The sequence below is a fragment of the Zosterops lateralis genome (assembly GCF_965231275.1).
Source record: "Zosterops lateralis genome assembly, chromosome: 5".
NCBI classification, from domain to species: domain Eukaryota; kingdom Metazoa; phylum Chordata; class Aves; order Passeriformes; family Zosteropidae; genus Zosterops; species Zosterops lateralis.
Window position 1 is genome coordinate 57,947,576 of NC_139766.1, and position 22,947 is coordinate 57,970,522.

Below are 22,947 nucleotides of genomic sequence, written 5' to 3' on the forward strand. Positions count from 1 at the left end.
TGCTTCCTGAGCTGGGAGGCAGCGCCGGCACCATGACCACGTGTGTGTAGTCGCCACATTCCACATGACCATGGCATCACCTTGCTGGTTGAAGTGCACTTTATCGAGCACTGTGTGCACTGCAGGGTGGTCACCATGTCCAGTCACAGCACAGGGACTATTTCAGATGGCAATGGCTATGTGGGATCCAGGAATAGCAATATTCCCAAAGGTGCCCTAGCAGGATTTGGCACTGTGGGCAGAGAGGATGGATCGCTTCTGAGCTCCCTTTTCCTTTGCTGGCCACATCCTCTTCTTTAACAGCTGTCATTGCAACATCTTTGTTAAAAACAGGCAAAATACCCTTTCTTCCAAGAAAAAAATCCCTCTTTCCTGCTCTCTTCCTCCTCAAAGGCCTTGTATGCAAATACCAAAGACCTCCATAGCGCAAATAATTGAGCTCAAAATGCCTTTATCTTCCAGGTTTCCCAAGGAACAGCACAGAAACAGCCTGAGGGAACAAAGTGAGGGGAGAGGGTGGTCATGTCCTGACAGAGGGGTACAGTCCTTCAAGCCCTGAAGCGCATTTGGTTCTTCCAAGTGCAAGCCATATTGCAGGAGAATTTCAAAATGGGGAATTCTTAATGTTGTTTAAACTTTCAGGACAGAAGTGCAGCTCAAACATTTATTCTTGACAGAGGTCTTTGGGACTTTTATCCTTAAGTTCAGGACATTACGCCCTAGCCTAAGTTGGCTGAGTGTAAAAATTTTTCTACATGGAGGAACTGATTAGTGTAATTATTTCACCACTCTCTTCATAGACAGTTTTACACTTGTAAATATGCAGGTGTTAATAGTCAGACGTAAATATTGTGCTCTTTCTGAATTTCTTTAGCCCTAATTACTTCAGTTTACCCTAATACAGGCTATCTAAATTATGAACTGTGGAGCACTGCTGGATACGCACAGAAATCCACAGGATTAATATTCTTGGATTTTCTAGCTGTTGATTAACTTAGAAAGAGGGGCACAGCTCTGTGCAGCCCTCTCCTGAGATGGTAAGTGAAGGCTGTGGGACTGTGGATGGGTAACTCAAATGGCTGAGAGCAGAAAAGGAAATCCACTGCCATGACTAGGAAAGGAGCAGTCCATGAGACAACATCTTAACACTTGGGAATTGTGCTTTGCTGTATTATGTTTTCTTCAATTCCACAATGCAATAAAAACGTTTTATGTCCAGTCTTGGGGCTTGTGACTAGGCTCAATAACTAAGTATGGTCTAAAAGGCAAGCTTTTATTGTTTGTTATTCATCACTATGACATTAACTCTTTTTCCCTAGTGTATGTTTTATCCTGACATGACAGGGATGAAGCCCCTCCACAAAACTGACATGAAAACTTACGCTGGAGTCCAGGCTGACACTGGTTTCAGTGTGTTTTAGAACACAAATGTAATGTTTTGAAATTTGACCTCAGGGACAATCTTGTGTCTGGACCAGATAACTTGTTTGGTTGGTGCCTCCATGGAGACTGCTTAAGCCAAAACAGGCTTTCTTTGATTGGCCCTCAAGGCACGGGTTAATTAATGGCATTCAAATGAACCATTGGATCCTGTCACAATGCCCTAATGCCAGTGGCATTTTTAGTTAGTTCACACTGACTCTACATGTTCTACATACTAAATCGTCTCCAGGGTTCTAAAGCAAACTGGAAAGTGTTCTGGTCTTATCTGGCACTTGGATAATCTCAAATGTTGAGATTCTTAAACAATGGCATTGGTGATTTAAACAAAAGAGTTGCACTGAAACCGAGGTTGAGATCTACAAATTGAGTTCATGTTTACCAACCAAATCACTTTTTTACTCTTTCCCCCACCCCCACTGAGGAAGCTGAAATGATGGTGGGCAGAAATTCTCGCAAGGATGACACCATGCTTCGATTTGCATGCTTTAAATATTGCTAAAGGCCGGCATTCACCTCTCCTCTTATCAGATGCTTTTGGCAAGATATTTTCTGTGATGATCTTTTAGTGCTTAATAATGCCTCATAATGTCATAGTTATCATGAAATGATTTATGTCCAAATGGATGCACAGATTTTAATACCTCTGCACTTTCTCCTTTATTTTTTCCCTGTATTTCTTCAAATTCCCTTATATGCTACAACCAGTGCTTTGTAACTTTTTAATGCACTCATACCTAGATGAATGGCAGCATCGTCGGTCTCCCTTCATGCCAAGGCACACTAGGGGGACTATTTCTCTGCAGTGGAAGAGCACTGGGGCTAAACAACGCGGCAGCGATCTCATTCCAGAACCTGCAAGTTTAGTAATCTGAAAAAAAAAAAAGTTTAAAAAAATTATTATAATTATTTTGATTAAAAGTTTACTATTAATATTCTTTATTTAATAGTAATGATTTATTGATTATATTTATTTAGTTGTATTGTTAGTTATTATTCCACTCTGGCGGAGTGGAAGAGACAGAGAGCACCCGCAGCAGAAATGGTGAACGACTTGGATAATTTTAAAGGGTTTTTTAAACTTTTTTTTCCCCTTTTTGTTTGGTAAGGCACTTTCAGACTTGCTAAGAGAAGTTTACTTTGGCCTCACTATTTTAAATGTAGTTTTAATAGGGATCTTTAGGTTGAGGTTTGGTTGGTTGGTTGGTTGGTTGGTTGGTTGGTTGGTTGGTTGGTTGGGGTTCTGTTTGTTTGTTTGTTTCCCCGCAGGGCCGAGCCCGTCCCCGGCCCCCGTGCCCCGCTCCCGGGCGCGCCGCCGCAGTCCCCCCGCCCGGCCGCCTACAGCTCCCAGGATCCTCTGGAAGCGCCGGCCGGCCCTCCTGCCCGCCCGCCCGCCTGGCTGCTCCGAGCCCTTGTTGTTTGAAAAGGCTCCGGCGGAGTTTCGGGGGGAGCGGCGCTCGGGGCGGGGCGGGTCGGGCAGCCGGGGCTCGGGGGGCGCGGGGGGGACGCGGCGCCGCCAATTCCAGGGCAAAGCCCTCCCTCTCTCCCTCCCTCTCTCCCTCCCTCAGCGGCCGGCAGGGAGCAGACCCAGCCCCGGACCCCCGCCCCGGCACTCCCCGCGGAGGGAAGGCGAGGCAGGGCGGGCAGAGCGGTGCCGATCCCTCCTCCCGGCGCGGGGGGAGGAGGGAGAAGGGGAAGGAGCGCCCCGGGAGCGGCGGCGGCCGGCGCTGGGCTCGGCGGGAGGAGCGGAGCCCTCGGCCCGGCCCGGCGGGAGGTCCCGGAGCGGAGCGGGGCGGCGGCCGGAGCGGAGCCTGCCCGGGACGCCCGAGTTGCGGCGGGGCGGCGGCCGCCCCTGTCGTCTCTCCCCATGCCCGTGTGACTCGGCCAGGAGGAGGAGGAGGAGGAGGAGGAGGCGGCAGGGGGGACCCTCCCGCCCCAGCCCCGCTCGCCGCCCCGCTCCGCTCCGCTGCGGCAGGCTGTTGTGCCAGACAGACAGACAGACAGACAGAGAGACAGACACAGAGACAGACACAGGCACACACGCCCCGCGCCCGTCCCGCCCCTCGCCCCGCAGCCCCGGGAGGCCGGGCCGGGCGCGGTGCCGCCGATCGCGGCTCCCTGGGGCGGGCCGGCCCGGGCGCCGCCGCCGTGTCCGGGGCCGGAGGAGCAGCAGGAGGAGAAGGAGCAGCGGCGGAGGGAGCCCCGGCGGGAGCGGCGCAGCCATGAGCGGCGGGGAGGTGGTCTGCTCGGGCTGGCTCCGAAAGTCCCCGCCGGAGAAGAAGTTGAAACGCTACGTGAGTGTTCTCTCCTCTCCTCTCCCGCTGGCGGGCCGCGCTCCCCTGTACTCCCTCCCTCTCTCCCTGCCCCGCTGCTCTCCCGGGGCAGCTCCGCGCTCGCCTCCCGCTCCCGGCCCGGCCCGGCCCGGCCTCCCCGCGCCTCCCTCCCGCCGGGCCCGCTCCAGCCGGGACCTCTGCACGGCGCCTCCCGTGCCGCTCCCCCGGCCCTTATTCTCCTTTTATTCCTACTTTCTTTCTTTCATTTTTTTTAATTTTTTTTTTTTTTTTTTTAGTTTTTTTTTTTTTCTTCTTCGTAAAGAAAGGGGCGCCGAGCGGTCAGATGTTTCAGCCCAGTTTTTATCGCCTTTCCGAGGGAGTCGGGAGAGGGAGGGGGCGGAGTTTTCCCCTCTTCCCTCTGGGTCCGGGCTCGGTGTATATGTGTTTTTAAAGGTAAACAGTTGCCGTCCCGGGGCCGGTGCCCGATCCCGGAGAGGGCGGGGGATGTCCCTGTTCCCGGCGGGATCGCACCCGGGCTGGGGGCCCGCAGGCGGCGGGAGCTGGGGATGCCCCTGGAGCGCTCCCGCCGGGCCGGGGGGAGCTCTGCCCTGGCTCTCCGCGCCGGGAAAAGAGAGGAGGGAGTTGCGAGAGAGGCACCCGTGCCTTCCCCAAGTTGTTGCCGCTGTCGCTCGGCGGTGGCCGCGCTGGCTGCAGGAAAATGGAGCGCCTTTGCTGAGCGGGCAGATTCCGGGACAGGGCACAGCGGAGCTGCGGGGCCGCCGGGGAGGCTGTCAGGTCACGTACGAGGGATGGGTGATGCCAGGAGTCATCGCTGCTGCCTGAGCCCTTGCCCACTGGCACCCGGCTTCTTTCGCGGCATCTGTGTAATTGGGACAAAATGTTGGGCCTTTATTTTTTTTTTCCCCTCCTTTCTTTCTTCCTTTTTTTTCCCCCCAGTGTTTTTCTTTTTTTTTCTTTTTTTTTTTCTATTTTTTTTCTTTTTCTTTTTTTCTGCAGCTAAGCGTCAGATTTATTTGAGAATCTGTGACTACAGATCTTAACGTGACCATGTTATTTTTGTCTTGTTAGCGATTAGCAGCCTCTTCTTGAAGAACTGTTCAGGGCAGTTTTTTTAAAATGCCAGGAAATCTGTAAAATGAGACTCTATTTTTAATTAAAAACCTCAATATTTGGGATAGCCCATTCTCTGGTTCCCAGTGTCAAAAATCCTGTTTGTGCAAAGGAAAGAGAACGTCGTGATGGGTCGTAGCAGGGTTCTGCTTCCCTGCTGGTTTGGACATGGACTGTATTTTTGGCCAATTCTCCGTGTCTGTGTGTGTGTATTCACAGGATGCCTCTTTACCAATGTGTAGCAATTAAGAGCAGTATTCATGTTTTTAAAAACTTTTAATAAATTTTACATTCTCAATCCCATGAAGGTTGCTGTAAATGGACAGAGTTTGCCCTCCTAAATCAATCTCATAAATCAGTCTCTGAATATGCCAACTTTTTTCCATGTAGCTGCCCCTTCAATGTATTTATAGCTCCACTTCCGTACTGGAATTACACCAGAACCTTTGAGGGGAAAACCCTGACTGGTCAAGTGGTTCCCTGTCCTAAAATTACCTAATTAATGTAATTCCTTAATTTTCACTTGAAAGGGGCATCTGCTTTTTTGAGTAGGCAGAGTATCAGGGTGATAATATGGCAAGCTTATGTTAGTGTGATTTGGTCACTAACATTGCATCACCATGCATTGTAGGCCATAAGGTCATGGGTTTAAATCTTGCACTTTATTTTTGACTCTTTCCTGCTTGTGCAAAAGAAAGGTACCACTTAGAGAAGGGCTTGAAGTGAAACTCCTCCTGTTTGGCTGTAGTGCCTGATCTGTTGCAGGCTGAAGGCTGACGCTCCCTTCAAAGACCTAAAAGTGACCTTGACATTACGGTCGCCGTCTTCGAGCAAACAAAAAGTTGACGTACTTAAGACGATGAACTTTAGCTGAGTGCACTGGCTGGAGAGTTGGCTTGTGCTCCCTGTAATTCTACACTTAAGTGAAGGCACAGCAGAGAGCTGCCTTTTCCAAAGCCGTGTTTTATGGTGGTGGTATTTCCAGGGGCTGCACCAGATGAAAAGATGGGAAAGTGATTTCGATAGGAAACTGCTTTTCTGCAAGGCATACTTTTCATGTGTATATATGGAAAATCGTAACTTCGTGCTCTATTAGGTTTTGCATGCAAGTGTTGGGGCAAACCCAGGTTACCATCTGGGATTGGAGATAAAAAGTCTGAAATTGCAGTCAAATATGGTTTAGTTCTTAGGAAGGGTGAAAAGGAGCACTTTGAAGCTAGTACGCAGACATATGTTTCACAGGGACTTCAATTTTTAGTTTGAAACAGTTGGATGTGGTATTAAAGCTGGCTTATACTCATTTTGAGGCTAAAAAAAGTAAAAACACTCCAGCCAACCCTGTCCTGCAGGTGGAATGGTCAGATTTCCTTTCTGTGGCCTTAATGCCATGAATGTCTGTTTCCCATCCCAGGAGTTCTGTTCTCGTGCCTTGTTCATGTGTTTTTGGTATGGAATTAATGTTCTGACAGCCATTGGCACCTGCTGTCAGTTCCCTGGAGCTGGTGCTCAGAACAGTTTGTTTGAGGGAATAGACTGGTCATTTCCAGCAGCAGATCTCTGAGGAAAGTACAAGTAACTTTTGGGACTGGTTGGGGGTCCAAGATGTGGATTTAGCAGAGGAGAAGGAAAAGGCAGCTGGGGCTAAATCCTGCACAGCTCTCCACAGCCGATGCCGTGGTTTCACGAGTACATGAAGGAACTTGTTTGTGCAGAGAGATGGAGGACTGCTAAATTTCACAGCTTCTGCCATCTTCTTGTATGTTTTTCTTTTTTCCCTTGTTCTGTTGCCTTCAGCTTTGCAAACATTTATGTGCTCACTTTAACTTGCTGTGATTTTTCTGTCCCCTTATTTTTAAAAAATGGGAAAGCCCCTTTCTCCCTATCTGTCCTTTAAAATGTGATAGTAAACCTTGGCTTCGTGGTTTTCTGCTGTGTTGCAGTTCTGCTGTGCACGTGCCAGTTAAAATAGCTGATGCTTTGTGGTGGCAGCACAGAGGATTTTTACTGCCATTATGCTGGAAACCACCAGATATTTAAACACAGCTGTCCTTGGTAAAGCAAGGAAGAAAAGCTTGAGGGAATAGGAATAAGTCTTAAATTCTCTCCTAGAATGACTATGCTTTTGTCTGAGGTCGGCTACGGCTCAGTAGGACACCTGGATGTGCTTTAAATGAGAATGTTAGCATTGATGGTTGGTTTATGGAACCAGTTTGTAGAAAATCTACTGATATAGTATCCCAGCATTCTGAGGGAATCTCATCAGTGCACATAAATATCCCAAAGTCTGGTGCCAAGAGGTTGATGCCAGACTCTTTTCATTGGTGTTCAGTGACAAGATGAGGAGCAATGGCCATAAATTAAAAACACGAGAAGTTTCACCTTAACATGAGGAAGAACTTCTTTACACTGAGGGTGGCAGAGCCCTGGAACAGGCTGCCCATGGAGGTTGTGGAGTCTCCTTCTCTGATGACATTCCAAATCCAAGTGGACGTGTTCCTGTGTCACCTCCTCCAGGTGACCCTGCCTTGGCAGGAGGGTTGGACTGGATGAACTCCAGAGATCCCTTCCAACTCTAATTGTTCTGTGATTCTAATATCTCCTACTTAGAAATACATGTTGTTGGATAAAAGGTAGAACACTGTCAAAAAGACTCTGTGTAGACTAAACACTTTTTGGAATAAATTGGTTCAGATTTTTCTATATCTAATAGACTTCCCCAATTCTTCTTACAGTTCATAAGATGATTTTTGTAACTAAATTAAGAAACCTTAATTTTGATGTAAGTATGACTAAAAATCCTGTTGTTATTTCACTATTCCTATTGATAGTTCATTTAGTTATTTAAAAGCAAGGAGTTTAAAAAACAAGAAATTGACTTGATCTCCCTAGGATATAGTGGGCACAGTTAGGATTTAGACAAGGCTACAGACAGCATCCCCTTACTTTCCAAACTTTTCAGTTGTAGACAGTGACTAAAAAGGTTCCAGATTATTAAGCTAGTTATTGATGTTTAAACTAGAGGCTCAGACAGCACAGGTACAGAAGGGGAGTATTTCGCTGTGGTTTTGTTTGGCAGTTGCTCTTTGGCATTAATCACATAGGTGCATCTTCTGTCTTGAGTAATACTTAAACGTGCTAAGATATGTAATGGTGTTAAGAAATGTTATATTCAGCAGAATAGTTGTAATTTGTAAAAGCTGCAGTGCCTGACCAAGGCCCCTTTTCTAGAAGACACCTGTTTGTGTTAAGCATTTTTTTTTTTGTGACCTTTCATCAGCATAGTGAGCAAATTTAAAAAGTTGATTGGTTTACAGAAAAAAAAAGCCAAACCAAGGTGAGCTTGTCTGACATCATTCAGTGCTGTCCCCATGGAACTGGGTCAAGTTCAGTTAACTCAAGACAGATGAGGATAATCAAATAGCATTATGTGACATCTTTTGTATTCTGAACTTGGTTGTGCTTCTGCTACTCAAGAAGTTACTGAAGACATTGCAGGGATTGGTGTTCAGGCAGGAAACCTTCCTTCTGGAAGAAATTTTGACCCTCCCCTTCTGCTGTGTTTTGGTCAGAAAACAGCAGTTTGACTTTTGATCCTTTCAGACATCAGTTAGTAAACCCTAAACCATGAAGCTAAAACAGGACTAAACACAGTGTTTTTGTTGATTATAGGAGGAAGCTGCGTTGTTTTGTGTGCCAACTAAAAATGCTGATACAATCTTGAGTATGACTTTAGGACTGTAGCTACATCCTGAGCTTGCTGTTGGGGTGCAAGACTCACTTGAAGAACATGGAATTCATCATTCAAGTATTTGTCATCTTTGGCAGGACATCAGCAGCTGGTGTTACTTTGCTGCCAAAGCTGCAGCAGTCTTAGTGCCTGACCTGTGGTGCATGCTCTGAATTAACTCCCAGGGGATGGTTGCAGAGGACAAGAGCAGGCATCACCATAGAAAACAAATTAAGAAGTCTAATGTGTGCATAGTAAGATTATCTTCCACTAGATATTTTATTTTTTATGTAGTTTACCATACTATTAATTTCAGCGTCTCTGAGCTTGGGGGTCAGATGGTACCTGAACCACTTGAATGCCTTTGTTCCGTGGTGTAGATAAGAAAATTGGAGACCTGTTAATTAAGAGAAAATTCCTGTTCCTCTTGAAGTGCAGGTGACCTATTGGACAAATGAAATAAGCCAGATGTTCTAAATATGTTAAGTGGTGGGAAAAATTTTCCTAACAGCTGTGAAATAATAACTTTTATTTTGAGAACACAGTAGCTGAGAAATGAAAGAAGAAGCAAAATCTGACTTTTTGTGATATTGAAGATGGTTCTCAGTTGGATATATAGCAACTTATGGATGCCTTTTCACTATTGTTTCTGTGTTTTGATAAGTCTGTTAATGAGATTTGGTGCAGCTAATCACAGAGGATTACAGTTCAATGAGAAACTAACAGGGAGAAGAGAGAGGAAGTGGGAAAACTAATCAGTGTCTGCCACTTTCTTGGTGCTGCATAGTGGCCACACCTCCATGTAAGCACAGAGTCTTGCAACATTGAAATTAAGTAGAAGTAACATATGTACTAAGCAGAGGAAATAATGAAATACCATGATTTTAGTTTCCAGTTATACAGGGATGAGCTTGTTTTGCATGGCTTTTAGTCAATCATCAGCCCAAAGCAGCTGTGCAAAATATCAAGTGGATAAATTGAGAAAAGAATGTTTTATTGGACAGTTTAGCTTAAAAAATAATAGACCTTGGCTGTCAAAATGAGCATCAATTCTGGAAACCTTTGGTGGAGCAGGTAACTCTTGAGCAGTTGAGAGGTAATTCTTGGTATTCAGCAGTCCCTTATTTAGAGAGAGAAGAAAGAGACAAACAGAACTCTTTCTAGTGTCCTTTTCTCTCCCTCTTTAAGTTTTAAAAATCTTGGAATGATGGTTTGGTCACTAATGAGGCATGTTTTTTTGTCTTTTTTTGACAAAACTTTTGGGATCACATTATTAGAATCAAATGCTCTCTTCTACAGACACTTAGAAAACATTTACTCCCCATTAAATTTTACTGATGGCTTTGATAGAAGTGTTGGCAAAAACATGAAAGAAACATCAGTGATTCAAAATGTAGGAAATTTAAGGAAGAGGATAAACTTGTGGAATGTAGATGACTCTGGTTTTGGTATCTTAGACTTCTTTAGTCCTTCTCTCACCTTTTCCTAGTCTGAAAGTAGATGCCACTGGACTATATTGGGTGAAATATTTTCCTAAATCAAGAAGAGGAGTACAACTGATGACGTGCATGTTTTGCTTTGACGTAGATCTAGGATTCACCTCCTTATTTTTTCAATCCTAATTTTGCAGTGTTGCAGTGACAGACTTCTTGAGAACTTTTCAAAATTACCTTAATGTTTTCTGTGCTTCAGTGAGTAATCATTTTATTGCCAATAGAAGCAAGTTCAACTGTTGCAATTTCATTGCAGTATTTCGTTAGGAGGGCCAAACCTTATGTCTTGCAAGTTACTTGAGCAAGGCAGGCCGAAAGATCACACAGAAAGGGATAATCTTGTCAAGGCAGGTAAGTTTTGTGTACAGGTGAATATTGTAGTACAGTATAATTTGCTGCTGTTTTAGGGACTGTAATGTAAATTCAGCTTCTTATATGTACAAACAATTAGCTCTAGTACTGTGTATTTCTTTCTTTTTTCCTTTCTTTTTTGTTTTTTTGGAAGGACGAAGGGAGGATTCTGCCATCTCCCAACTGCAATAAAATACTGCTTATTTTCAATTCCCTCTTTATCAGTTCTTGATTAGGCTTTTACATTGACTCTTTTATGAATTGTCTGGCTTGTTTGCTTTAGGAAAAGCGTTCATAGTTGCACAAATAATGTTAGCTTTGTAAGTATTGTTTAGTGCAATATGCTAGTTGTATTTGTGAAACTTTTTTTTTTTTTTTTTAAGTAAAGCACCCCTGGCTTCCAATAAAAGGTTACGTAGTATGTTTTTTGTACTTGTGTTTGCTTCCAGCTGTTGACAAAGGTTTTGTTTCTCATGATGAACTTTTGAAGCTCTTTGAAACATGCCACAGTGCTTTTAGCTGTAAAAAGCACTCTTATGTTACGTAGTATCTGACTGTCTCCTTAGCTGTATCCAGTGGGGAAATGTTTACAAGGTAACTTTCTGGGAGATGAAAGAGACTGAATTAGCTGTTGAACTCTTTAACCATCTTTTTCTTGGTGTGTTTTTGTTTTTTGACTGAGGAGAAGGAATATATCTAATTGCTTTTTATGCCCCAAAATTATGACTTTATGATTAAACTCCCTGAGGTTATGGTGACACATTTTTCTTCCTTTATTTTTCTTGGTAAATGGCAGTTATTTGGGGTAAATGGTAAATGGGATATTTGGAGTTGTCTCTCTTGGAACTGGTGGCACAGCAACGTGTAATTAAAAAGGTCAGGAGCTATGTCCATATGGCTTGTGTATTATTATATGTAATATCTGTGCATAATACAAATAATTCCGTTTAAAAACATACCTGGAGAAAGAGGTGATACTTCAGCTAGGAAGCTGTGCCAAGATCCAGCCTCTCCAGACAGCCGAGTTCAGGCCCCACATCAAGAAGTGAATTAAATGAAAAGCTTTTGCTCCTTTTTATTTTGTACAGCAATTTCTTGGCAGACTGATTTAAGAACAACTACCCTTTTTCAGGAGCTGTGCTTGTTCTTTTGCCTGAGAATTTCTAGGAAGCCAGAAAAAAGCTTTTCCCTCTCTGTGTTTTTTTAAAAAAGGTAATTTTTGCCTTGTACCACAGTCTGGCTAGCTTGGATGAGAAAGCTTGATGGATTGTGCAGCCAGTGGCTGTACCTGGTGGCTGGGGATGGTGGCCAGGCATTGGGGTAACCCTGCCCAGCAGGAGAAGAGCAAACTTATCCCTTTGCCTTTTCCCCACACGAGTTTTCCAGCCAGCTCTCTGGTTGTTCTGCTGCTTTAGAAGTGAAAACAACACCAGATAAACCCTTCATGGCAGTGAAGATAGTGGCTGTCACAAAGTAAATCTGCCTCCCCACCCACTTCCCAGCACAGCCAGCCTTGGGGCAGGGTGATGGCAGATGTGCTCCCTCCTTCCTCCCGGGTAAGCCTGTCTCCACCCCAGCAGGAATGCCATGGGTTTCAGTGGAGCAGGCCAGCAGGCTCCTCTCTCTGGGGCTACAGCCACCACCAGGCTCTTCAGTATTTCTGCCTCAGAGGAAAAGGGGGAAAAAAGAAAAACAACACAAAATTAGACTTTGGTTTGTTTTTCTGTGTTGTCTGGGGTTTGGGATTTAAAAGCAAAATAAACCTTCCGTAGGTGTTTATTGCTGACAGTAGGAGTTCACTGGATTAGATTTGGGGTATGGAATAAGAATACAGGAAGCTCTTCAAATACAGTTGGTATTACCCCTGCCTTCAAATAGACCTTTGGTGCAATCCACACATAAGAATTACACTGCTTTTGAGAGGGTTATTAAAAGGGTAAATACACAAATGATATCAGATGAAAAATGGATTTTGAGTTTCAATTTGGAAGGATATCCATTTCTTAAAAAAAAAAAAAAAAAAGCAGTTCTGAAAATTATGTGTCAGTTTGTCATTTTCCCTTTGTATGAAGAATAAGTGCACTGAGTCACGTAATGTGTTAGACAAATGTTCACATTCACACTTAATGCATGTTTCTGTTACAGTTTTCTGACGTTTGTGTTTCCATGTAGATTCTTAAGCAGGATCAGATGTAGTGGAGAAGCTGCACCTGGTTTTGGGATGGTGCAGAGAGAATTGCTGCTTTATAAGGCTTTATAAGGAATGCTTTTTGAAACCAGTCCTAAGTCCATATACAGAATTTAACAAACAGTTATGATTTTAAAAAATGTGTATACATATCTGTGATCCTTAAAACTAGGGTAAAATACTGACAGCAAGTGTGTCCCTTTGCAGCAAACACTGAAAAGTAAGAAATTTATTAGGAAAGAGATGGTGGGGATAATTTATTTGATGCTTCTAATGGTTATTCTAAGGATTGGTATGTGTTTGTTTCATCAATAAACAACCAAGAAAGAGGATGTCAGAGTAATGTATGAACTTGATGTGAATTGACAATTTGTTCTTGCATTGTTTAATTTTAAAAAAAGTGGGGGCAGGGACAGAGGGGAGTGTTTGGAGTGTAGTTTGAAACAGAAGAGGCTGGTGTTTTCCAGGACAAATGAGGCAGTGGAATGCTCTGCCATGTGGTATCCACACTGGGAATGCAGGAGATTCTTGGGAGGCTTGGAGAGAATCCCCCATCTGTAAACATGAACACTTGGAGGTCTGGGCTCTGATAAGAGGAAACTTCTAAAATGTCATGTTGTAACTGGTTCCTTTGGTTCACTTGTGTGATCCAGTCTTTTCCTGGTTCTGCTGATGTGCAGGAAGTGTCAGAGGTAGGCTGTGAGTGTGATGCCATCTGGCAGTCCTGCTTTCCTAGAAAGTGATCTGTATGAACTTAATTTGAGATTTAAACCACAATCTGATGAAAACTTATCCCTTTTAAATCTATTACTTGCTACATAATTCTATGATTTCTTTTGGTGCTCTTCATTAAATAAAAGTTTTTTCTTTCAGTTACATATTATACTGGGTGATGTTCTCATGGTGGTATTAGATAAACTTGTTGTTTACAAAATCCTTCCCTGTTGCTAAGGGAGATAATTTCAATGAGTGCAAGAGTAAGGATGTCAATAAGTATATCTTTTTGAATCGTGCATGTCCTGGTGCATTTCCACTCACTGTTTGTATGCAGTTATTGCTGAGATTATTTGCATCATGCTGTGTGAGTAAGTTTTGCAGTCTAATGGCTTGTTACTCAGTGTGAAATAATGCCCTCAAAGCTCAAAGCTGAGGTCATGTCACGCTCTTAGTTATGACCTATCTAATGCAGTTGTCTGTGTGCACAAATGAAGTTAAATTGCATAAGCTTCTCAGCACTATGAGAAATCACTAAAATGACTCTTCACTACCAAAGGTCTGTCAGCAGAGAGTACACACTTGTATTCACTCAGGAGTCAGTCATTACTAAAATAAAACCTGGTTTTTCTTTTCTGGAGTTTTGGAGTGGGGAAGGGAGAAAAGGGGCAGGGGGAAGATCTAAACTGAAGAGTGGCATACGAGTGACTCATTAGTGTAAATTGGGAAACTTAACCCTGGTTTCATCCCAGGGTAATTTTGTCCTAGGACAAGTAACTACAGAGGGCTTTTTGCTATGGTCTGTACTTCAGTGCTAAGTTAACTCACAGTCCTTTGAATTTTTCCTTGATCTGATGGCTGTGTCAGTCTGTGAATCTCTGCAGCTCCAAGAAAAAAAAATAATAATAAAAAAAAGAACAGGAATTTATTGTCTGATTTATGAAGAGAATGACAGGAAGATCTTTACTGATAATATAATGGAGGCACCACTATCATTATATAAATTTGAGAGTGTTCTTTGGTGGGGTTTTCTTAACAGTACAGCCATAACTCACTGTGATACAAATCTGCCTGTTTGCTGTTTTAGCCTTGGAATGAGCATGTTAATAATGCAGATTATTACTGCAATTTTAGAAACTTTAAACTTCTGCTGGGATCTAACAAACTGTGGATGGGAGGTGCAAAGCCATGAGCAGCACTGCTGAGATTGCTTCCAGCAACTGCTGGGAAGGCAGTGCTATTCCCATCGGGGTGCTTCTCCTGCTTACGGGAAAAGGTTTTCCTTTCAGTCTCTGCAACCAGCATTGGATAGAGCTGGAGAGTGTTCCCACCTCCCTTAGCTGGCTGAAGAATGAGCTCTTCGATCCTTTGCTTCAGGTAGTTGTTGTTTAAAGGGAGGGCAAATGGAATGCTCTCCTGAAATCTCAGTCTGCTTAAATAAGGTAAGGAACAAAGGAAGGCTGTGATCTGTCCTTTCCAACTGGGAGACTGAGCTGGACAGATGTTTCTTACTCAGTGCTGAGGAGGAAAGTCCCTGGCCAGGGCCTCTAGAATGAGGGTTAAAAGGTGAAGGAATCCTATGGGGGCCTCCTCCTGCAATGATGGCTTCAGCCCTGCACAAGTGGGACTGAAGATACAAAACTTGTGTCTCTTCATCTTTTCCTCCTCCCTTCTTCCTCTCATTGCAACTACTTTGTGTTTATTTTCCTACTTTTAAATTGCATAATTTAGTCCTTCCTGTCACTTCCTAATGTCTGAATCATAGGTAGCTCTTCCTGCCTGCAGTAAACAAACATTTTACTCCTGGCACCTTTCCAAACATTGAGATTGTGTTTATGAAGGTGGAGGGGGTCCCTCTGGCAGTGTGCTTGGGAAGCTAATTCACTTGAGTACAGGTTGGGTGAGCTGCTTACATGGGTAAGCATGCTTCTGTGGCCAGCTGATTTCCTTGTCTTTCCAATCTTTCAAACTGGTGGAGCTGCTGGGCTGCTCAGCCCAAGCAGGTGAATGGTAGCAGATGATAAAAGCAGAGCATAAACAGTGGGCTATGAGCTTCTGCACTTAATAACAGTAGCAAGTAGATTGCCTCAAGACAGCTGCTGCTGTTGGTGCCCCTTGGCTCTCTCACACCTTTGCATGTAGGTACAGTGCTGAGGTACACAGTGTGGGTCATCTGAGCAGTCACTTAGGGGAAACACTGTCTAGTCTAATGCTCAGGCTTTGCTCATTTTTTGGATTCTTTCACTGCAAGGCGAGAAGATAACACAGGATTCTTTGGAGCGTGTGTTAGCCTCCATCAGCCTGCTGCATGTCTTAGATCACATTGGTAAAAGCTGCAAAATAGGAGTGTGTCATCCTCACTTTTCATGTTATTACTTCTCTTTCTTAGCTTTGAAAATCCTTTATTTTATTTTTGAATTGACTGTGACTCCAGAAGGATGCAGAGAACACACAGCTAACACCCATAGAGGCTCTCCACCTCTCCTGTTGCGTTTTCACTCTCTTTACTGGTTACTGTCCTTTATGAAGGAAATTCATCTTGAATTTCATCATAGACCAGCCTCACGATGTGTTGAACACTACAGCTCCTGCACAGCATGTGGAACTGTTAAATGGACTTCACTTGGTAAATGGAGACAGCAGAGACAAAATTTCTTTGTGGTCATCCTTCAGTCTTTGTTTTGGTAGCTTTACACTTGTACTTTCCTACCCATCTGTGCCTCCTTACTTCCCTCTCTGGTTCTCTGGTACTAAGGTGCAAGAAGGTGAGACCAAGTTAAATATGTTTAGGATAGGTTAGATGAGGTAAGAACACCCTGAATATTTGCTGACTTAATTTTTGTAAAAGATAAAGAAATTGCCTTTTTCTTAAGTTACAATTTACCCTGACTTTTCTGACAGTGTTTTGTATAGCATGGGAAGCATATTCTCTATGCAGATGATCTAAAAATCCGACTAAAACCATTTTGCGGGTTGTGCCAATAAGACAAAGCAACAGAATGTTACTCTAGCCTAGTTGAGTACCACTTTCAGAAAATACAGATGAAGCAAAGGAACCCTGCTATTATATGCCATAGGAATGCCTGATGTTCCAGTTTGTTCTGGCTGAGGCTGCATATGCACAGGGACATGGGGCTTTCCCTTGTGCCATGTTTTCTCATCCAGTCAGTAAATGAACAGATGAAGTTCCTCAGAAAGGTAAGTTTGAGAGACTTTGGACCTGAGAGCTTGTTTTAGTTGTGGTTGGGTTGGATACCCTTTTTGCCATCATTGCCTACTTGCACTGTTTGCCTACGTGGAATGAAAGAATTTACATTTTATTTCACAACAGTAGGAAGAGTTACTTTTTCCTATGGTTGGGATTAAAGTGAGTTTTCTGTGTGTAAGTGATTTGCTTGGGGGTGCAATTCGGGTAATGTGCCATTGTACATACTAGGGAATTGGAAAGAAAGTACTGTGATAGAAGACAGCATCCTCTTAATCATATATTCCAGTCTACAATCATGGCAACCTCTTTCATAATAATACTGTACCATGTGGAAACAATTACATGAAAATATTTTAATCTGTTTGCTACATGCATTTTGGGATTCTTGAAACTTAATAGCACATATTCAAATAAATGCCATGTTAAATAATGTAGAAAATACTTATCTGTCATTTCTACGCCATGTGAAAGTTTTGCTGAATCAGAAACAAAAATGTAAGGGCTGGGTCCTGTAATTATGGTATTATAGGGCCTGTCTACTATTGTCTTTTAAGCTTGTAATATAAAGTGCTTGGGTTAGAATGAAGATAACACTGACCAATCTACAATGAAAGCCAATTTTGCAGTCACTTGCAAATTACTTTGTCTTGTGATGTTCCACAGTACTATTTTATCAGTTCTAGTCAATCCAACATCACAGTGGTGTGCAGATCTTTCCATTGGAATTTGAGGTTATTAAATTATACTCTTGCATTGAATTTCAGTGATTGCATTATTGTCATTTATCTGAGGTGATGACAATCTTGCCTTCTCAGAGGATGTTGGGCTTTTTATTTCTTTAAGGAGACATGAGTAGTATTAAAGTGAAATCTGATGAAGTCCTGTATGATTTTTAGCAACTTATTAAGCAGCGCTTCTGAGTTGTTTGTGAAATTTCAGTAAGTCTCATTGTAAAGAGCAAATATTTCTCTAGGCAATTGAACTATGCAGCCTTAAGTTGCTATTAAACACTTCTATAGTATTATGAAAAAAATCATGCTAAGTTTTATATCAAAACGTGTGACTGTGGACAGCTGTAAGCCAAGAAAATGAGTTGAGTCTATAGTAGAAACATGCTTTCCCACGAAATAAAATCCAGGGATGTAGCCACTGTAATTGTGCAATAAATTATCATAAATGTGATGTCATAGTCTCTGCAACTTTCTGAAGGGGTAGTCTGATTTTGAAATCAACCAAGTAGTGAATAACAAGCCTCTGAATTGGCCAAGACAACAGCAGACAAGTCTGCATCATTTGGGGAAAGCAGTCATCTCCTTAGTGAATTAAACTATTTCAAAATAGAACTTGTTGACTCAATGTGTTAATCTTGGCTTTTCATGAAGAAGTGCAGCATCCAACACTGATGAATTATTTTTTTTATAACAGATCCCTAAACTTCAGGCTACGCAGCTAAAAAGAGACTGATTGGAGGAGAGTTCATTGAGGCTATTAAATGTAACTCTTCTGAACTGCAGTTTTTCTCTGGTAGCATTCAAACATTCTTATTCACCTGTGGAAAAAGGTCCCCAGATGCAGATGGGATTGTGGGACTGAGCTTTTGATTTACGAGGACAATTTCACAAGGGTGAAATTACCCAAGAATGTATCATGAAGATTAGACAGAACCCAGCAAATCTTTAAGATTTCAGCGGCATAATTCAGAAAGTTTGTTTGGGATAATTATTGTATGTGATAACAAAGACATATTGCTTAAACTGTAGCTCTGTTAGTCATGTGCTACTGTAACTTTAAAAAAAATAATGAAAGAGTTCTCCAAGTTTGTTATGGGTCTTGGTTAAAAATTAAGTATTAGTAATGAAAGTATTTGAAAGAATAAGCTGAAATTCAATTGAGTGTGATAAAACCTACCTTGATGTCCAAATAAGATTATATTCTAAATGTAATAAAGCACAGTTTATGTTTTTCAGTGATTACCAGAACCTCTTGGTGTGTATATATATATGTATGTATGTATATGTATATATATATATACACACCAGTAATTAAACCAGTTCAAACAGCTTAGAAATTAGTGATGTGCCAACAAAATATATATCTCTGCCTTCCTTGTAAGAAATAGGAAAATCTTCAGAGAATCTCCATTCCTATGTCAGGTAGACATGGGTAGATAAGTAAGTAAGTAAGTAAGTAGACATGGGTAGATAAGTAAGTCTTGCAATGTGCCCAAAAGTTTGTCTATGAGGGGTTGGCTGGAGCAGAATTTGAAGCCAAGAGCCTTCCCAGAGGGTGAAGCCTTGGCTTGAACCTGGCTCAGTCTTTCCTCATGACTTTTGCAGATGCCTGCAGAGGCTTACAGGTGACCTTTTCCAAGCTGATGCTCATTCATTCTTTTTTTTTTTTTTTTTTTTCTCCTTTTCACCTTTATTCACTTCGGAAGCAATCAAAAACTCCTTGCTTGAGCTCTTGTATTTAGCCTTGTGACATAATGCCCTGCTACTCTTGGAAATAAATTCATGTCTTTCCTAAAAGGTAGTCTTTTATTTTCTTCTTTTTCTTTTCCTTTTGTTCTCACTTTCCCTTGAAGATCTGCAGCTTCTGTTTCAGCTTGTATCTGTTCATCTTTGCTCTGCCTTGCTATTGATCTGGTTGTGGATGGCTCCTGATGCCCATTTTATGTAAACTTTGCATCAGTGGCACACACTCAATCTCTCTGCTCCTAAATGCTGCCTTTTCTCAGACTTGTCTTCTTGTATACTACTACCACTCATCTTTTGCTACCAACTTAAGTGTATTTTCTGTTTTCTTGGAAGTTGTCTGTGCAGCTGACATCTCTGTTCCTTTAACATGTGCCCAACATTTTCCTGACATTTAAGTCTCTTCACCACTAGATTTGCCCATTCCAGGAACTTGTCGATGGCCTTGCTCACATTCACCATTGGCTGGGCATGTAGGTGTTTTCCAGACAGAGCCAACTATACCCGGTGTCATTTTGTTTATTTTGTTTTTATATATATATAATTTTTTTTTTTTTGTGTGTGTGTGTGTGTGTCAGGCTTGCTAATCATATTCCTGGAATCATTAAGGTGGAAAAACACCTCTAAGATCATTGAGTTCAGCTATTAAATAAATACTGCTGTGTCCACCACTAAACCATGTCCCTAAGGATCACATCTGTATGGTTATTGAACTCTTCCAGAAATGGCGATTCTGTCTCTTCCCTGGGCAGTCTTTTCCAGTGCTTGACCACTCTTTCCATAAAGGAATTTTTTCTCATATCCAATCTAAACCTCTCCTGGCACTACTTGAGACCATTTCCTGTTCTGCTATTTCTTGTTAATTTGTAGAAGAGACCAACCTCAGCTCACTACAACCGCAGTTCAGAGTGTTGTAGAGGGTGATAAAGTCCTCCCTGAGCCTCCTTGTCTCCAGGCTACAGAGCACCACCTCTTCAGCTGCTCCTCACAGGACTTGTACTCTGGACCCTTCCCAGCTCCATTGCCCTTCTCTGGACACGCTGCAGCCCCTCAAAGCCTTTCTTGTAGTCAGGGGCCCTGAACTGGACACAGCACTCGAGGTGTGTCCTCAGCAGTGCTGAGTGCAGGGGGACAATCCCTGCCCTGCTCGTGCCGACCCCACACCATTGCTGCTCCAGGCCAGGATGTCACTGGCCTTCTGGGCCACCTGGGCACAGCTGGCTCATGTTTAGCTGCTGTTGACCAGCACCCCCAGGTCCTTTTCCTCTGGGCAGTTTCCAGCCGCTCTGCCCCAGCCTGTGTTGCTGCCTGGGGTTGTTGCAGCCCAAGAGCAGGACCCAGCACTTGGAACTTCACACAATTGGCCTTGTCCCATTGATCCAGCCAGTCCACATCCCTCTGCAAACCCCTGCAGCAGATCAAGGTTCCCAACCAGTTTGGTGTCATTATGAACTTACTGAGGGTGCACTTGAGCCCCTCATCCAGATCATTGATAAAGATATTAAAATATCATTGATTAAGATATAGAGGACTGGCCTGTATCTCTCTAAATGTCACAACTATTTTTTTCTTCATAGATTCATAAAATGCAGTTTCCTTGAAGGTTGTATTTAAAGCCATTCATAACTGCACTGTATCTCTATAGAGACTTATATATTATTACTTTTCCTGCCTGCTCTAGCAGATTTATCTCTGGTTGTAAACTCTGCACTAAGTTTGGGATTAAGTGATAAAATATTTTCTGAACTATTAGAACTAGAGGGTGTTTTTTCATTCTGTTCTCAATCAAGATTGGTTTTTTCTATTATGTGTACAAAGGATTTGTGTGAGGTTATTCTGTTCTTTTGTGTATTTTGGTGAAATGCTCATGTGTCTATACCAAGGAAAGGAACACTACATACAAATTTTTCAGTAGACTTCATGGTGGAAAACGTCTCTTTCTCTGTTTGGAAAGCATGTAGAGGCTTTACATGTAATTGCTCTTTTTTAGTCTAATCTGGGCAGATTAAGAGATTCCTTTGTAGTTTGGACTTTGCCCATATGGAATTCCATGAAGGCCAAAAGGGGTTGAATTTGTGCATAGGAACAATTGACAGAATAGAGACTGGGGAGCACGGGAGTTTTCTCTGCTCTTTTGGGAGCGCTGCCAAGATAAGCTGCTGTCCCCTGTATCAGCTGCAAAATTTCTTTGTGGTCATCCTTCAGTAAAGCCCCAAATAGAGTGCATGGTTCGAATTCCACTGAGATACAAAAGCAAACACAAATATGAAAGCTGACCCCTGAACGAATGGAATTTTAATTATAAAGCCAAATTTTCTTTTACGTGATGATCTCACTTCTCTAATAATAAAATAAAATAATTAGGTTTTTTCAAATTTTATTTTTAATATAACAAAACTTGAAGGCAATGGAATTTGTAACATGCATTCCCTCATCTGAATGGGGTAGAATGCCTTGGAGTCCTCAGGTGCTTTGACAGCATCATTCATGTCTTCCCTGGACTGTGCCTCTATCAGATACTTTTCTCCCAAACTGTGTCAGGCAAGTCTGAAGTGATTTGGAGCTGGAAGATAAATTTAGAGCGGTGACATGGCCACTGGGACTGCTGCTTTCTATTTTCACAAGTTTTTGAGAAATTCTGTAAGAATTATGTGTGACAAAGCAGAATTAATTACTGTGCAAAGGAGATAAGCCCTGTATCCTATGTGCCACCCTTTCCAACTCAGAATATTCCATCATTTGATGATGTAATCCTAGACTGGTGTTGTCCAAGAGGAAATACTTGCATGAGCCCCCTCACCAGGATCCTGCATGCAGTGACACAGGTCAGGGCACTGAGGGCTGCTGCTGGTTGAGCTAAAACTGACCAGGCTGCATGTTTTGAGTTTTGCCCCTGATTGGGGCAAAAAGATAAAGCTGTCTGCATATCGATGGGAAAGCAAATTGGACGTGGTCCAGACCTGTTTGTGCACTTTCCAATTGTTCTGCTGCATCAATCTGTGCAAAGTATTCCTGGAAGGGGAGTTGGGGAGGGGGGTGGAGAAGGTGATGACTTGTTATTTTCTGATCTTGCGAACCTGCAGTGTTCTTAATGGGAATAACTGGAAATGAAGAGGCTACTCAGGTGTAATGAGGTTTAACTAATGTAACCAATGTTTCAACTTGTTCTACTGCATGTTTGCTCTAAGGCTTGTTTACGTATTGTATAAGCCAAACTCGCCTGTCTTGTTAGGTGAGTGTGGTAAAGTCTGCAGAGCTACGTGAATGCACTGTAATATCTTACATAGCATTAACAAAATATGCCCCTATGCTATGACACACTAATGGCACATGAAATCTCTGCTTTTCAGACACACCTCAGAATGATGATACCAATTTTTTGCAGATTGTGGGAAATCAGGCACACTTAAAAATGTCATAATACCAGCCTTTTGTATTAAAAAAATAAATCAAGGGACCTGGGTTCCTGACACAGGCAAATGAGAGTTGCAGATTTTCTTATTGGTGGTCTTCTGGATTGTTCTGAAATGTAGTGAAAATGCGTTGATGGACAGTTTGTAACAAGTGAGGTGACTTACTGTTCTTTTTTCTAAACCCCTTTCCTAAGCTCACTGCCTTATTGGTCTTCTGGTGACCTTTTGGAGTCCATCACAAGAATATTTTTGGTATTTCATATAATATAGCTGCTATGAACAGCTTCTTTCACTGAAAAGGTCTAGTGTAATAAGAATGTAGTAGTCATTGTGCATAATGCTTCCAATGCTAAGGAAAATTTTCTTTTCCTCTTGGACTAAGCTTCAGGAGTTAATACGAAGCAAAATCTAGGAAAGAATTTTTCAGGTGAGCCAGTTAATCAGAGCTACTGTAAGTTGATCACTATTGGGCTGAACAGAAAACCGTGAAATTAGTCTGGTTGTGAACCAAGTTCTGCAGTTAATATATTTCTTG

General features: G+C 42.6%; 1 protein-coding gene across 3 annotated transcripts in view; it reads left to right on the top strand.

Moving 5' to 3' along the window:
• Positions 1 to 3,602: 3,602 nt before the first annotated feature.
• GAB1 (GRB2 associated binding protein 1) overlaps positions 3,603 to 22,947 on the top strand; it is a 100,908-nt gene continuing 81,563 nt past the window's right edge. For all 3 annotated transcript variants that reach the window (XM_083861666.1, XM_083861668.1, XM_083861667.1), the window contains exon 1: positions 3,603 to 3,734. In XM_083861666.1, the coding sequence (XP_083717792.1) occupies positions 3,663 to 3,734 (72 nt within the window). In that variant the 5' untranslated portion in view covers positions 3,603 to 3,662. The remainder of the gene's footprint in view (positions 3,735 to 22,947) is intronic.